This window comes from Haliotis cracherodii, unplaced genomic scaffold (genome assembly GCF_022045235.1).
Source record: "Haliotis cracherodii isolate W230 unplaced genomic scaffold, xgHalCrac1.p SCAF_1, whole genome shotgun sequence".
NCBI classification, from domain to species: Eukaryota; Metazoa; Mollusca; class Gastropoda; order Lepetellida; family Haliotidae; genus Haliotis; species Haliotis cracherodii.
This window is the reverse complement of record NW_027266264.1, coordinates 7753357-7771492: the sequence shown is the minus strand read 5'-3', so window position 1 is coordinate 7771492 and position 18136 is coordinate 7753357. Positions and strand designations below refer to the sequence as shown.

Here is an 18136-nt window from a genome sequence, read left to right as displayed (position 1 = left end):
GAACCATGCTTATTCTATTCTGAATCCTTGATGGAATGGATCTGGATCACAAACCCAGGAAAGCACTCTATAACATTGTGGTAGTACGTTCAGATGGTATTAAAGATAATCCCAGCTTACTAATCACATGTCTGTGTAGTTAAAAGCAATGTTTTAGTCACATGTGTGAAGCGCACAATCTGGAAGAGTAATAATTCTCTCTGGCAAGCGTTGCCATTTTATGTGCCATGGCAATCCATACTTTAATGTCCATAGTGTTCAATTAGCATGAAATTATCAGTTTAGGGGAGGCTTAACTGTAACATTGTATGAGTATATTCATGTTATTTGTACCATTCATTTTGACCTGCTTCTTATAGGAAATTCCTTTTGCCAGGGAGTTATCTCATCTTGCCAAACAAAAATACACATATTCTTTGCAGGTGGAAAAATGTAAACACAAAGATTAACCATGTCATGCCTAACAAAATGACTGATGCTAAAATGATTTCCTAGAAACCTGATAACCTGCTCTGTCACCCTTTCTTTGTGTGAGCATCAACTGATATAAGTATCATCTGTGTGCAAGAGGGTAGATTTCCTGGCTAAAATGGAGTGCAATCATGTCCACTGCCTTGTCAATTTGGAATAGTCTTGTGTGTGTAGGTTGACTGCGTGTCGTAGTGCCCCAACGGCATGGATCGTTGCTTACAATATCAATCAGTGGTTTGCCTGGTCCAGACTCAAATATTTACAGGCTGTGGTCAGTTAGCCGAAATATTGCTGAGTGTAGCAGCAATATACGTATGCACACACAAAGAAAAAAATCATATTGCTGTAATGAATAAGCCCTACTAAGTATTATCTCTAAGAAGATGAAGGCAACTCCTCTGTCAGAAACCTGTCAAGGAGCTAATTGAGGATAAAGTTTGTGACTGGCACAGGCTTGTAGGAAATACTGTGTAGTTCAGCAGGTGTAACACCATACATGATAAGGTATTTCCTAAACCAGCACTTGGCCACAGTGACTATCAGAGATTCACCACAAATCCTAGTTTCTGAAAACAGTGAGTGGACACTCAATACCATCAACCAATGTCCAAGAATGAGTGTCCAAGAAAGAGCATCAATAGGTAAAGAATTCTGGATGACTGAAGGTGTATTGGGCTGCTATTGTGATGAACAGACAGGTATCTCTGAGGAGGACCAAAATGAATTAACCTCCAGCTGATAAATTTTGATGGCATCTTATGTGAAGAACTTTTGAAAGCACAAGGTGGTCAGACTCACTGACTGGGTTGATGCACGACATCTTATCCCAACTGCATGGATCGATGCTCAATCATAGGATTGTCTTATCCAGACTTTATTATTTACAGACTGCCATTATAAAGCTGGAATATTGGTAAGTGTGGCGTTAAACAACAAAGACTATCAAATGCCCCATCAAATTCCAGCTATAGCTAAACAGAGTCTAGAAGCTCATTCCTGGCAGGTAAAGAGAATGATGGCACCAGAACAAAGACCCATTTAATAGACTTCTTTGTGGAACTATCTACACAAAGAATCTATACAGGGACAACTTCAAGTTCCTGACATCAATGTCCCCTAATTACTAGTATTTTTTATTCATTACAAATCCTCCACCTCTCTAACACCTGAATGAATCAGCAACTGCACGTACTACCTAGCTTGCACACGATCACAAGAGGAATCTCAACATATGTGACAGGATGAAGACAAGAGACAATGAGGCAAGAAGAAGTGTGTTTAAAGTTTAGGATCCATGTAGTAGGTAACAGTAAGTAAGTTGAAGGAAGCTAGGTTCCATTGTGAATGAAGGACAAAGAAAGAAACAAATATGTGTTCATGGTTCAGATGTCAAGACAAAACAAAGAGAAGAGGAAGTGTTTGGTTCAGACTTTCTGCAGAGGCTACTGAAGGGGGAGAGTATTTATCAAGGTTTGTCAAACATATCAATGTAAGCAGGATTTCAGATACACATCATTTCTGCGAGTTTGGATATAGATAGTAGAGTAAACCAAGATCGAAAATCAGAACAGAAGATATTTCTAAATAGACAAGATCTTTTGGTTCCATTCGGGGGAATGTGTCCACTGATAGTCTCAGACAACAATAAATTGACCTTTTATTTTTCAAGCAGGACCATGAAGATAGACAGCACCAAAACATTTTTTCTAAATAAGCCACTAGCTGTGTAGTTTTGATTCTGTCACAAGACATACCAGTAGATACATTAATAAATAATGTGACCCTACGGCTCAGATTTTTTACTGCCATAATACATACAAAATATTATTGTCTACAGACAGACAGACAGACAGTTTATTCAGTAAGAAGGCCATAGGCCCATAATACAGACAATGATTGATTGCATGAACTACGCATGCCAAGGAAGTAGTCGATTTAAGTTTCTCTTAGCCGTTGGACTTTATATAGATATAAACATGTGTTATATACAACATCAAAGTTTTCTGATGAAATAATTTCAGTAAAAGATGTTACAGTTTGAAACTTGATATACTGTTTAAGATACATATTTCTTAGGGCTGAATAACGCTCACATACAAGTAAAACATGAAATTCATCTTCAATAAAAGATATACCATTTTCTATACAATATTTACATAATCGTTCAGTGTAAGGGACATTTGTGTATCTCCCCAAGTCAATTGCAAGTTTAAACTTGCTACATCTGAAACGAGTCATACATATTCTCAGATGTACTGGTATGGGGAGTGTAAGATATTTTTCTACATTCAACAGGGATTTAAAATGTTTATAATAAAAGGTATCAGATATACTATTGATAGAACTACACCATGATTGTTGAAGGTTATCAAATAATCTTTGCTTAAAAAGATGAATAAATACCTTCAGATTGCCAACATCTTGTGTTAACCATACATATCCAAAACCTAATTTAAACAAAATATTCTTAATGTGAGTAGCCCATGTGGTGCGACCAGAATGGTCCAGTGATTTGAGCATTAAATAACATTGGCAAGGCAGTCTGCGCTCGTCCAAACGCAGTAGCCTGCACCAATACTTGATGGCCCTAGTGGTATACACAAGTTGGAGAGGGGCTCTTCCGCACTCTCCTAAAACCATTGCCTTGTTTGTTGTTTTACCTGTATTTAGAAACCATTTACACATTTTGTTCTGTACATCTTCAATAATTTTACAATATGAGATGCCCCATATTTCTGCGCCGTTACAGACAATAGGCACAATCATAGCATCAAATATCTTAAATAAATCTTGATAGGGTATATTACCAACTTTCTTTTGATATCTATATAATGTCATAATGGCCTTGTTACTCTGTGCAGCAAGAGTATTTAGTGCCTTAGTCCAAACAAGTTTGGGCATGAACACAATACCCAAATATCTATAAAACGACACATTTTCAATATATACACTATTAAATTTCCATTTTTCATAATGTCTAAGGAGTCCGCCATTTCTGAATACCATAACTTTAGTTTTCTTCAAGTTTACCTTCATGCCTGTGGTATTGCAAAAATGTTCCAAGGCATTGATCTTCTTTTGTAAATTTAAAGGTGTATCAGCAATAGATGACACGTCATCAGCAAACATAAGTGCATATATTGCTGGGCAGTCTTTAGTAATAAAGACAGTTTGTCCTCCATAATTTTCCATAAAATTTACAAGTTTATTTATGAATATTAAAAACATCTGAGGGCTGAGGATGCATCCTTGACGGGTACCTATATTACACTTAAAGTATTTGGATAACCCAGTAGGTGTTCTAACACAGGCACACAGTTTATTGTACATTGATGTAATAATAGACAAAAACTTTCCGCAGACACCAATATCAGCCAAACTCTGTAACAACATATTGTGATCAACATTATCAAAAGCTTTTGAGAAATCTACAAATAAGCAGTAGAACCTTCCTTTCTTTTTACATGCATACTTTTGGATAATGGCCTGTAGTGAAAATATATGATCTGTCGTGGAATAGTTGGGTCTAAATCCAGCTTGTGATTAGTCAATGATATTGTTATCATCACACCACCTCTGTAGTAAAGCATTAAGAATAGATGTAAATACTTTGCATATGGTATCAATGAGTGATATGCCACTATAATTGTTGGCATCATTCATATCATCAGACTTGAACAGAGGACAGATGATACTTTTCCCCCACACATCTGGAAAGTTACCACTCTCAAAGATTTTCTTAAATGTAATAACTAAAATTGGTGTAATTTGTTTCTCTGAAGACTTTAAAAATTCAGCAGCAATACCATCAGGCCCAGGGGATTTATTATTCCCAAGCTGGTTTATTTGACTTGATATTTCTTGTGCTAGAATAGGAATGTTAATTGTTAGATCATTATTGTCAGGGATATGGTACATACTGCTATCAAGTGCAAGATCCTGCCTAAAAAGAAGAGACATAAAATGGTTAGTCTATTGCTCTGTATTAATTGATTGAGTGACTGCATTTAATGGTTTACTATCCTTGAGCAGTTTCCAGAACAACTTTGGGTTGTCTCTTGCAGCTATCAGTTTTTCTCTCTGTGCTTCAAGAAATGAGTTTTTCTTTCTACTGAAAGCATTTTTAAACATTGATCTTAAGTGTCTAAAAAGTGAAAAATCTTCCCCATGATCTCTGTGAGCTCTCAGGGCTTTGTATTTGTCATGTTTAATTAATTCAAGTTCATCATCCCACCAGGGAGGCTGCTGATTTCTCCTGAAGTTAGAATTTAAACCATATACTTTTTTGCTGTGTTCTGCAGCTTCTTGATAATAACTGACTATACAAGATACTGCTGTATTACAATTATTATTAGCTAGTTGTAAGATATAATCATAATGCTCTACTAATATACCCTCAAGCTTGTGCAAGAAGGTTTCTTTAGCACCTTCATTCCACACATATTTCTCCCAACTGCTTCCACATTCCTTTTCCAGATTACAGTTGGAGTTACTCCTTGTATTACCTGGGGCTGGGGGTTGACTATATTTACCAGATGAGGTACCCTGAATATTGAGTGAGCAATATAAGGGGAAGTGATTGGAGTGATCCTGTGTACCCCCAAAGTTAGAGAAATATGGAAAGAGAGAAGAGGAGGCAATCATGTAATCCACAGCACTTGATCCATTATGAGTGAAACATCAGAATTCACCATTTGTATCATTAAACAATCTCCCATTCAATGTGTGAATACCAAAGGTCCTACACAATTCAACAAGTCTTTTGCCAAAATTATTATGTGTCACTGAGTCTCTGTTTTTTCTTGGCATATCAAATGTATCAGAGGGATAATCATCAACATCTCTCTGAATAAAGTCAATATTGTCATCAGGGATATAGTCAAGGAAGTCCTTTGTCCTTGCATTAAGATCTCCAGCAAGAAATATATGCTTGTGTGGGTGTTCCCCAACAATAATGTTCAAGTAGTTTTCAAGATGAGTAAATCCATCACTATCTATATTCTCATTAACTGGTGAATTTTCGGGTGAGATATAAGTAAATATCAAAACACAGTCAGAGTCCCATGATAAACTTGATGTTTTGAATAATAGTACAACAGTATTTTCAAAATTATCATAAAGCCTACATAACAGTCCACTATCTAGCCAATGAGAGCGTATCAAAACAGTGATACCACCACTATATCGCCCGAACGTGTGTGTCTTGGGACTGACACAGTTTAGCGCACGAAAACCGGACAAGAAGTCCGAGAATTCATCGGACCGTCTCACAAATGACTCACAAAACGCGATCAAGTCAAAATGTTCACAAAGACTTTTTACCTGAGATGTCGAGTTTTCATATTTTCGCAGTCCTTCTATATTCCACGAGAGAATATCAAATGTTGGGCCGTGGCCGTCACATCACTTACCAAAATTGTCAACATTGGGAGTTAACTCCCCTGAAGGAGGTGTGTGTTGCTTCTGGGTGCAAACAAATCACTCCATGAACGATCGCGAAAAGAGGGCCTAGCTTGCATCACGATGCGTACCCCCACCTGTAGACACCTTCTTCACACACTTGTCTTGTCGGTCGTACATATATACCTGCCCTTCCACAATAAGCTTGTTAACACGTATCTTAGGTCGTTTCCCACTGTCTCTGGCTTCTTGGAAGTAGGTAGACAGTGCGCGTCTATCCTCTCGTATTTTTTGTGGGAAATCCTCTGTTACACGTGATCGGTGATTTCTATCTTGTTGTTCCCATCCTCTCTTGAAAATATCACTCTTGTCTTTTGTCAGTAGGAATTTAGCTATGATAGGAGAATCACTTTTGCCAGGGTTGAGGCGGTGAGCACGAATAATAACATCATTTGCCTTCTCCATGTGTAACTCGTCGCGCAGAAACTCTCTCACGTTTGACTCGGACTGATCCCATGTTTCGCCCCTCTCTCCAGATATTCCATGGAATATTAAGTTGTTTCGCCGCTCACGACACTCTTGATCCTCGAGTTTTTCTTCCAAACTAGACAGAGAAAGTCTCAGTTGTGTATTTTGATGTTGAAGCGAGGCTAGCTGCTCGTGGAAATCAGACGCCATTTTTGTGACCTTGTCATCGAGTCTCTCAAACTTATTGTTTATGTCCGTGGTGTTAGATTTAATGTCCTTTAAAATCGCCATCAAGTTGCTGTTTTCATTTTCCGTTGCCGATATCTGTATCGATCCTGTTTCAGACACGGACAAAGTTTACTGATTTCAGGTGTTGTGTGCGGGACCGGACTTAGGTGGGCCTGGGCTTGTCTCGACACAACCATCTGCTACAAGTAGCAAACTCAGACAGATCAGAACCCGTAGGCACATCAAGAAACACTTATTGCTAATTTTGATACCTTTCATGCTTCTTCTCGCTTTGTTTGTTTGTACAAACAGTCCTATTTTAGCTCTGTATTGGGAAAGAGAGATCCCCATGGTGGGAGCTAAGAAAAACATGTCCACCCTGTTCAAACTCACGCATGCGCCTGCTTATTGTCTACATAATGATACTGTTCTCCCAAAATAGAAAACAAGTAACGGTACATTAATTAATTCATACCATTGATATTATAGAAACTTATTTTCCCAGGTACAGTGTTAATACAATGATGATATATCCATCAACTTCATTCAAAGAATGTCAAAAAATGCATATGTTTTATTAAATTTGAAGTTTTGTGAATTCCGTATTCCTACTGTTATAACAGAGACTGGACGGAGACAGGACTAACACATGTGAGGGAACTGAGAACAGTTCATGCTTTTAGATGTAGGCAATCAAAACTATACATCTACCATTCACGACATCCGTTCACACATGCACGATTGGTTCCACTTCATCACACATGTACTAGTTGACACAAGAGTTGGTCATGCAAGAAATTATTTAGCATCCCACCATGCAGTGCGAAGACGTCACAGGTAGTACGTACATTCTGAATGTTTAATCATATTGCTTGTTGCTTCATTGATGGCATTGGTACTAAGCCTGTATAGTACAATGATCTCATTCCCAGATATGCTGTTCACTATTAGTCTCAACTGGCTGATCAAGTGAAATATTTGTGGAAGAAAATCGAAAATAAAAAAAGGCGTAACAAATCATTACTTGTATTACAGTATGAATTTTCTATGTTGGATATAGTTTGGAAGAAATCTATAAATCTATAAACAATTTCCTCACTTTGCAAGCTCTGTGGACAATGATTATATTCTACAAATCATGACACAACTGATCATCATTAGGAAAATGGCCAGTTCACAAATACAACCATGTCAAGTGAAAATTTTGTTCATATGAGTTTTCTCAAAAAGTTACATTTCATCTGCCTCCAGTTTGACGACTTCTTCACTTCATTTGACCATGGAGACCTTTAGAACTGTTATCCAATGATCAGGCTTTTTTTCACATGTTATTAGACAGGAATATTAACTATTCTTTCTTATTGGTAGCCAGGGAATATAACCAAGAGCAACCTTTCATTGGCATAGAATTTGACATTGGAAACAGAGTACAAACAACGCTGTGTCAAAGTTGAAGGGACCTTCAGAAATACTTCGAGATATCCAAGGTTCGACACAACCAAAACTTATGGGGACCAAGTATTTACTTCGAGGCAACCAGAAGCTGGACACATCAAAGATCTACACATCGTTGATTGACTGTAAATTTATGCTAAAGATTATTGTGAACTCTGGTCATCAATGTTAAAAAAGACAAAGTGTGTTCGATTTCTGATTATTTTTCCTTTTAAGTACTACTGAATTTTGAAATCATAAATAACTTTTGATTGGGAGAGGATGATGATATCTTGGCACTGCAAGAACACTACAAAAATTAAATTGTAACTATTGATATTTTACAAGGGGACATTTACCAGCAACCTATTATGCACCATGCAATTGGTCAATCCACAGCCCAATCCAGTCATTCTTTGAAAATAAACGAATCAAAACCAACATAAGAACACCACAAAGACAGTGAAAGATAAAACATGTAAACGTGTGATCACGTGACGAACACACAAACTGATGACTAGCACCACAAATTGTGCTTTATTCACCTGGTTTGGAAGTGCGTATATCTGTGTTAAATCAGAAATAAATATAGATAAGCTTATTGATGCCATAGTCACATACAGGATCAGCATTCCAGGAACAATGTGTACCTCATGCACGCACAAACTGCACATTGGTACACTCCTATAAGACTGGTTCAATGGATTTAGTCAGCCCTACTAACAGTTCTATTGTTCATAGATTGCAAATGAATGAAAATCCACATTACCTACTTTCACACACAAATATGCAACAATATCTGTAGACTTTGAACACAATATGACACTCTGCACAGAATTGCCAGTAAGCAGCTCTTAAGTGACATATGCCTAGTAAAAAAGGAACCCAAACAAATAGTTTCTCTAAAACAAATACCACGTGTAGAATATCACTGAATATTATTTATTAACCAAATACATACGTACATGATCATTAGTAAACCATTTATGAACTTGCTGAACAAGATCTCTCAAGAATATTATTTATGAATGGAGACAGCGAATAGAGGTTGTAAACTTGCACAGTTCTGATAACTGGTTTGTCTTGCAGAAGACGCAGAGAGTGTAGAGAATGGGGAAAATCTACAGATAATGATGTTTTTTGACATCTTTGTGTGCACAGTAGTTAAAAATGTCATGCATTTTCAATTGTTAAAAACACTTTTTACAATATCCTTATCTGGGTCAAAAATATTTTGAAATCAGTTTAATCACTAGTTCCAAAGTCGAGTTATCACAAATGATGCACAATCTTAGGGACAAAATGAATTCTTAATAGCAACATAACATATTCGTATTCTATGTAGAAAAAATAAAATGATTAAATTCAAAATTATAACCAACACAGATCCTTTGAACCAGTTCCTTTACAAAATAATTGGATTCTGGATAGGTAAAAATATCCCTTGTTGGTATTGATGGGAATGTGACATATGGAGTATTTACTACAGGGTAGTGCACTTTTGTCCCTATGTTGAACATGACAGTCACATGACAGTCACATGACAGTCACATGGCAAAATGACAGGTGATCAGTCTTGGGAATAAGTTAAAATGATCAAATATCTTTCTGTTTCACTGCCAAGATATTAACTCAGGTTGTTTCCAGTCATAAAGCACAATAAAGATGATGGAATATCAAGAAATATCAAAATGAAGCCCAAATTGAGAGTCAATTTGGGAAGAGTTAAATAAATATTAGGATGAAAAATGAAAAGTTCTTATTTTTATTTTTACTACAAAAATAATTATGAGCAAATTAGTAATATACAAACCTTTCTATCATCGTATTACTTAGTTTCCAGTTGTATTGTTTGTTAGTAAGGCCATAGAATACATAAATTATACAGCAAGACTATCCAAAGTTGTTACAAATCTTACATAATTTTAATCTTGCTTATTCACCAAAAGTAGATTTACTAAAGGGATAGACTAAAAGAAAAATTATTAATCTTAGAATCATCATCATGTCACGCAAAAGTTTTATCATGAATTTAAAATTCCTTGTATAAGTGTAACAACCTTGAAGAAGTTTGCTATAAATTCTGTATGAAGTATGAAGACGTCCCATGCTTCCCTCACTTACATGCAAACAGAGACTTGTATTGTGGTATTTACCAAACACATATGAGAACAGTTTAATCAGTTGATTAGTGATACGGAATGGTACTAATATTAGACTTAACTAACAATATCTCGTAAGGTAAACATAAAACTTGGTAAACTTACCTGGGTTTGTGATCGGGGGACCTGAAAGAAGAAAAAAATCAGTTCCATATTATTCAAGGACAAATGTAACATTTTCTTAACATTTATCAAGCAAACCAAAAAACATGTCTGATTGATGGTGTGATCATTACTTGTATTTTTCAAGGTGAGACAATTTTTTCTGATTGATAATCAGAATATGTTTTGTATTAAGAAAAAACAAGTATTTGGCAGGCTGGCCAAAAGTACATAAAACAAAGACTGATAATAGTTTGCCGGCACAGATATTCGAGAAGACATGATTTCTCATGGGCATTGATTACGTAAAGTTTGAAGGTGTGTTTGAAAAAGAGACATGTCTGTCTGAGGCACAATAATTAGTTAAAAAAAGTCTGTTCAACATAAATGCCAAGAAACTTCACAGAGGGTTTCTGTGGCTGTTGGACAGTCCATCATGGGAGGATGACAAATTTGAAATTTATCAGCTCAAGTTTGCTACAACAGAATGTGAACTTTAGTAATAAATGTCAGAAAACGACCTTTCATTCAAGGATGTCAATATTTCAAGAACAGATCTAGATATCTTCAACTAATGTGGATTGTAAAGTTTTTATTTTTTTTATTTGACTGTACATTATTCAAATGCCAGACAATCTGGTTTTTGGTAAGAAGCGTCTGTTATCTTCACACACGTAACAAGAAGGTGTCTTCAGGAAGCATGTTATTTCTGTTCTTACTTTTAACGGACATCTTACATGCATCATTACAGAGCCTGGTCCAACATATAATTATTATTTTTGTCACAAGGATAAGCAAGCTCAGTCACAATGACAAAAGTGTTCTATTTACATAATGTGAAAGCTGGAATTCTTATATCAGGCTTTAAAGTCAACCAAGTCAGCGAACCTGACCACCCGATCCCGTTAGTCACCTCTTACAACAAGCATAGTCACCTTTTATGGCAAGCATGGATTGCTGAAGGCCTACTCTACCTCGGATCGAGTGAGTGAGATGGGTTTAATGCCGCTTTGAACTGTATTCCAGTTATATGGGGCAGTCGGGTAGCCTAGCGGTTAAAGCGTTCGCTCGTCACGCCGAAGACCCAGGTTCGATTCCCGACATGGGTACAATGTGTGAAGCCCATTTCTGGTGTCCCCCGCCGTGAAATTGCTGGAATATTGCTAAAAGCGGTGTAAAACCAAACTCACTCACTCCAGTTATATGATGTTATGTCAGCGTAATTTAAATTTTTTTTCCATTTCCATCAGATACTATCTGGAATGCTGTGACACAAGATGACCAACTCAAGAAGTTTTAATGGTGAATTCTACTTTACCATCTGGACAACTAATACTCAAACTAAGACCAAATTCTTTTCCATTTAATCCTCTTCACATATATCCAGTTGTGACTTCCAATACTAGCTGCCCTACCCCATGGAGATTCAAGTCTGGCCTCTTACATAAAAGACAGCAGCCACAACGCCAGGCAGGAACTTACTTTGTTAATACCATGTGACATGAATTACACTCCGGGCTTTCAAACTGAACCCAACACCTGGCTAATTTCCCTCATAGCTTTGCCAAATGTAGAGGAGGCTACTGGGCTAATCAATTCACACGTACATAATGGTATATTCAGTGTTCCCATTTACCGCTTATTACCAGTTTTTGACCGATAAAATGAGGCTTGGACGGGTGATTCATGTGACTGCCAGTCCCTGTGGTCCAGCAAAAAAAGTACATGTACCTTACAAAAATCTTTGCGAAATTCATATGAGTATATTTTGCAAACCAAGTCAGCTTGTCTGTGACCATCAGGGTTTCCCCTTGTCTATTTTTAGTGCAAGGGAATAACATTTCGCCTTGCTTCGGGGTAAAATATATATTTGTAGCGACTTGGTCTCGAAATATTTTTAAAAAGAAGAGGAAATTGTGTCTGAATGTTGTGTGAATGACATGTAGATCTAACTAAGTTACTGCAGAGATGATGTCATTGCATTGAACATGATGTTGCAAATACATACAGTTGGGCATGGATTTTATTAAAAAGTACTGATGGTGATAGGTGCAGCGTGATATATGCTTCATGACCCATACGTTATTGACATTTACAGATATAATGTCTACTATCAATACTTGAGGTAAAAATTGTGTAATTATGTGAACTACAAAATGATATATGTATGATTTTCAGAATGGTAGATTTATTTTTTCAGTGTAGAAGGATCATGCTGAATTTCTGAAAAATTCTCCTGTTGATGATGGTCTTGTGTTTGTGGAGTGAGTGAGTGAGTGAGTGAGTGAGTGAGTGAGTGAGTGAGTGAGTGAGTGAGTGAGTTGGGTTTAACGCCGCTTTTAACAGTATTCCAGTTATATCGTGGCGTGTCAGCTTAATGTGGGAGGAAAGCCCAAAGTGATGCAGGTCCCAGACGTTTACCACTTCGGTGAAACCCACGAGCACGGGTATGGTGCTGACAAACCTAGAAACATAATCGGGGCGAACCGGGATTCGAACCCACAATCACAGATTTCTGGCATGCCCAAGGGACGCAACTCTGCACAGCGAATCACGCTGCCTTAGACGACTGGGCCACCCGTGCCCCCTTGTGTTTGTGGAAGGCCTAACACAATTTTAAATGTAAATATGAAATGTCATCGCCAGAGAATGGCCAGTCTCCAAAACAGATTCCATTGGGCGTAAAAGGCAAAAATAGCACTGATAACTATTTGAATGGTTGACAGAAAACCAATGATGACACGTGTTCACAAAAAATGTAAGCATGTCCTGCCCTACTTACCCTTCACTTAAACCAGTTTTTATTGATTCAGGAACCCTCGAAGATTCATGGGTTAGCAGCTCAAATATCAATAAGCAAAATATAATCTTTCAGCACTACCAAATCACTGATCACACCACATCAGCAATGTTTCAGCAGCATAGCATCGCTGATCATTTAGAAAATAGTGCCCATGGACAAATACGGGTAAATGCTATTTTGACATCCAATTATGTTCTACTAGGAAAATGTCCTAGAATTTAACAAGTACTCTTATAAGTTGTCCGTTCTGAAATTAGTAATAAGAAAATAATGCCATCCAGTATAAAAAACATGCAAGACATATCTCCCAGCACAACAATATATATATATTTGATGATATCCTTCAAGGGACAAATTGATCTCTAATGAGACTGAACCCACTGCTTGAACTTACCAACGACATTCAGCTGTACGTGATATGCATATTCCTGTGTAGATGTGATCTGGCACTCGTAAATCCCTGTGTCATTAGCCTTGACATTCTTTATTAACAAGTCCCATGTAGTTATGTCCCCTGGCTGTGATTCATGCTCCACCATCATATTTACTTGCTTGATCCATGTGATCTTGCCAATTGTCAGAAACTGGTCAGAGTTAAGTCGCCGCCACGCTACCTGAAAAAAGATAAGTACTTGTTCAGTTGGATTGTCAGAATCAACGAAGGGTGAAAATAGTCATCTGAAACATTTCAGTTTATATCAAAGTCATATACAGGTTCAAAACAATATTTTATCATTTGCAATAGGCCATCATAAACAAAGCTGGGGCACTGTAGCTCACCTACAGAGTAAGCCATGGTCATGTGGGGTTGGAACTTCATTAATATAACACCTTGAACAATTTTGACAATTTGCTGTGAGATGAGCATATATGATGGTATGATTTGTGGAGTGGTGATATTTAGGAGGGACAATACCATCCACAACATACCAAATACAATGCTATGTCCAAATCCAAAATTCAACAAAAGTTGCCTATACTTGTGACCTTCATCATTCCAGCAGGTTCTCTGAGCCATTCAGTTTTAATCAAGAAATTGTTTAATCATTTTCAAATGTCAAGGTTGTTTTCAAATTTGGAAATTTACTCTCCACATGAACCTTATTATCTGATAGCTCCTTAACTAAGAAAATGATAACTGCATTATTTGATATTCATATCAGTTGATTCCCAAGATACAAAGTTGACAAGTTCTGAAACATTTGCAAAAAGTTCTATTTACAATACCATCAACTTGGGGTTAAAGTCATTTATCAAAGAAGATGATGGACATTTGGGTGGACAAAAAGTAGATAATTTGACAGGATTAGAAACCAGATATTAACTAGCTCAGATTAAGTATGCAAAAAAGATCTAAGAAATGGAAACAGAAGTAAATGTGACAGTTTGATAAATGGTTTGGACAACACATTACTAAATAATCATCATTTATTTCCAGTAAAATACACAGAAATACCCAAATAATCTGAATACAGAGGAATGATGTATTATTTTGGGTAGCATACAATACAATATGAATTATTTGCCACAATCTTCCCTAATCACATTTTTTCCATTTCTCTACAGACTGTTTTGACTTGATGTGTATTGCTTTGATGAATGAGGACAGGAATATGAAGAAAACATAATTTCATTACCAAACTATTCATTGACCTTTCCAGAAAAAAATGAGAAATCAGCATCCATCTACCGGGTAATCATAACATCTCCGTTTTTTAAACATATTCTAACATACAAATGAATCATATTTGAATCTTAATTTAAGGCTCTGGTTTATTTTTCTATTTACATGATACAAATGGCAGACAAATTATACTGCAACATGTAAAAACACATTTTGATAGAGTTTTTGACCCCCTACACACAGACAGGAGAAGGTCTAGGGCCATATCTTATCACTGTCATCACAACAGGAAATAAGTCTGAGATAATACCTTCCTGATGAATTATTCATTCAATTACGGTCATGCCACTTTCCAAACAACATCTCTTATCTGCACAGCAATGAAAGGGTTCCTCTGCTGAATGAGGATGAAGCACATAAGTGCAGCATGTTGAAGAAGCAGATTCTGATGTGCAGGACCATTATGGACGTAAAGAGTTGGGTGAATGAAATCATAAATACATGGACAATTCCATATCAGACTGACATATCTGGAAGAGTTGCCTAACCTTAGTACTGTTAAACAATTGCTGTGCAATTGCCCATTTGTCCTCTATGTATAATGGAAGGAAGAATATAAATCATTATTCTGGGACTATCTTGGAAGTCTCCTTGCTTTGTGGCAAAGGATATCCAGAAATAACACTGAAATTACATAACCCTGAGATTAGTTTGAAACAATCTTGGGAAAAAATGCAGAGAAGATCTGAAACAACCTTTAGACTATTTTGAAACAACTCTGAAAATATCATGAAGTTACAATGAAGAATAGTCAGAATTCTGAAATAAATATTCTAAGACAACTAAAAATCCCAAAGTACACAACACAAGGATCGGTGAAATAATATTACTATAACCACTTGCAATGAAGCAAGGAATTTCAACATCTTTTGAATAGGCAGCAAAGATGACCAAGGCATTATCCGCAAAGTGACCACTTTGATGACGCTAATTGAAGCCGAACCCAATCTGGCCTATATCTATATTTCAGTGGCAGCAGGAGGGATTCATGGCATGCAGCTTTGTGGTTAAATAAAGCACAGACTTCTCAATCATGCAGTACACCTGCTGGCTCACTTCCCAACAGAGATACAATTTGTGCAAAGACATTACTCATGTCCACTACTTTCAATTACATTTTCGTTTTATTTCTATCTCTATTTTGTCTTATATATTTCTGTTTTGGGCCCAGTTGTCTAAGGTGCCACAAGTGTGTCCCTTGGGCACTCCAGAAACCTGTGATTGTGGGTTGAGTCATGTTTGCCTCGATAATGTTTCTAGGTTTGTTAGAACCATACCCGTGTGTGGGTTTCACCATGGTAATAAACGTGAAACCAGCATCACTTTAGACATTCCTCATGCATTAAGCTGACAAGCCATGATATAACTGGAATACTGTTAAAAGCAGTGTTAATATTAAATCCAACTCACTCACTCACTCTTAATCTTCTCATTACCTTCTTGTATTCTTGTCTCAATGTTTATCATGTTTAATGTTGACAACATTTGTATGATATATTCCAAATTATCTTTCATTTGTCAGTGAAAAACATGAGCACAGGCAGGGTGCTGACAAACCTAGAAACATAATCACACGAACCCTGATTCAAATCCACTATCACCCATGCCCCCAGATTGGCTTGGAAAACAGGATATGAATACTGAACTTTCCCTGTGAACAGCATACACATTTACCTGGATTGAAGCACTGCATCTTTTATTGAATATTCACATTGACAACTGACCAGGATGCACTTTTCCAAGTGAACACAATTATTGCAATAACACTTGTGTCCCAAGGAAAGCTTCTACTCCATCATCAAAGACAAAAATGTGCACTGTCTTGCACAGGGAATGAGATTATGGAAATCACAGGAGGGTATTTGAATACCCATTTCATTGTCTAGACCATCTAAAGAGAGTTGGACAGAATTACAAATTAGCAATCTGGTCAAACGTAAGCACTAAATTGTAGGACAATGCCATATAAGTATACATAATGCTGATAAAACACAGAATTGTTTCCCAATTACTGGAAAAAGTCCCTTGTTAATACAATCTGAAGAGATTTCTAAGGTGTGTTTATGCCAGGGTCTACAAATAGTTTCGTTTGAAGGATGGCTATATGAAGGTTGACCAAAATCAAAACAATGTTGATATATATGACCCTAAAGTTACAGTAATACTGACCTAAAGAGAGTGGATGTGAGCTTTAGCTTGTGATTGTGCAAGGAACACAAATTTATGATTGTCTGAGGTAATATCTGGTCGATTTTACCAATTCTTCTTCTGTACAATATGGTAGTTAAATAATATTCCTCTTTGGTAGAATATATTCCTCTTAGACATATTTTCAAGCGCAAGGCATGACAGAATTGAATTTTTTCTCTCCGTTAATAATGTAAATGTAATATGATTCTGGAATGGTTATAATTCAATCTTGATCTGATTTGTAGTTTCAAAGAGTAGTCCAGTCATATTTTTGTGGTAATAATGGTATCTTTAACACCACTCTGGAGTTCTGATTGCCTTGACCAATAGAGTAGAAGTATTGAGGCCTCTAAATTTCCTGTATGGTACAACAAGCGTTGTAATTGCCGAAGATGGTGATCAGTTCAGAACTGGAGATGAATGTAATTAGTTGTACTACAATCAGGTCCATCCGCCCAGTAATCTAACATTCATGAGCTGCTTGATTACAGGTGCTGAAACTAGCACAATGACAACTGATTAAAAGAAAATCTATTAACACAAACTTTGACCCAATTTCTTAAGTGTAAATCTTGTAAGAAAATAGCTGTGTTGGTGTTTGATAACATTTTAACAAGATTAAATCTTAATAAAAAGAAACAGGAGGATTCAGTAATGTTTCCAGGAACATTTTTATGCAGTTGATGCTGCTTTGAAATGTAATTGGTAGCTTTAGCACATTTAGTTACTGTACGAGGGTTGAGTTGCACATTCTTTACATTGATGACCGCCTCCGTGGTCTATAGGGAGAGAGTCCACCCGGAGAGCGGAAGGTCCGGGGTTTGATCCCCGGCCATGTCATACCAAAAGACGTTAAAGATGGTAGTTGTTGTTACCCTGTCTGGCGCTGGGCCTTAAGGGGCTAAAGCAAGGACTGGTCGGCTCAGATCAGTATACTGTTTCTGAGTTGGGTATTCTTGTTAAACTGCAGTATCTCAGTGAGCTAGCATTAGTCCGGACTAGTACAAGCACCCACTCACAAACACACACAGGCGCATGTACGTCGCTGTATAAGTGCAATAATCTCGGACGCGACGTTAAACCCAATTTCACCTCACCTCACATTACGTGGGAGTAGCAGTTCATGCTTGAATTAATTTGTGTGCATGAAAGGGAAGGGTGGCTAGTGTTTGAAGTTCATTAACAGCTGTTCAA

The 18136-nt window shown here is 37.0% G+C and overlaps 1 protein-coding gene across 5 annotated transcripts in view; it reads right to left on the bottom strand.

The window, feature by feature from the left end:
* Positions 1 to 18136, bottom strand: part of LOC139471922 (neurotrimin-like) — a 342678-nt gene that overhangs the window by 26097 nt on the left and 298445 nt on the right. For 4 of the 5 annotated variants that reach the window (XM_071254441.1, XM_071254433.1, XM_071254455.1 and 1 more), the window contains 3 exons: positions 13463 to 13682; positions 10269 to 10289; positions 8547 to 8567 (listed from right to left, as the gene is read on the bottom strand). In XM_071254441.1, coding sequence (XP_071110542.1) covers positions 8547 to 8567; positions 10269 to 10289; positions 13463 to 13682 — 262 coding nt within the window. The remainder of the gene's footprint in view (positions 1 to 8546; positions 8568 to 10268; positions 10290 to 13462; positions 13683 to 18136) is intronic. The other variant, XM_071254448.1, reaches the window with a different exon arrangement.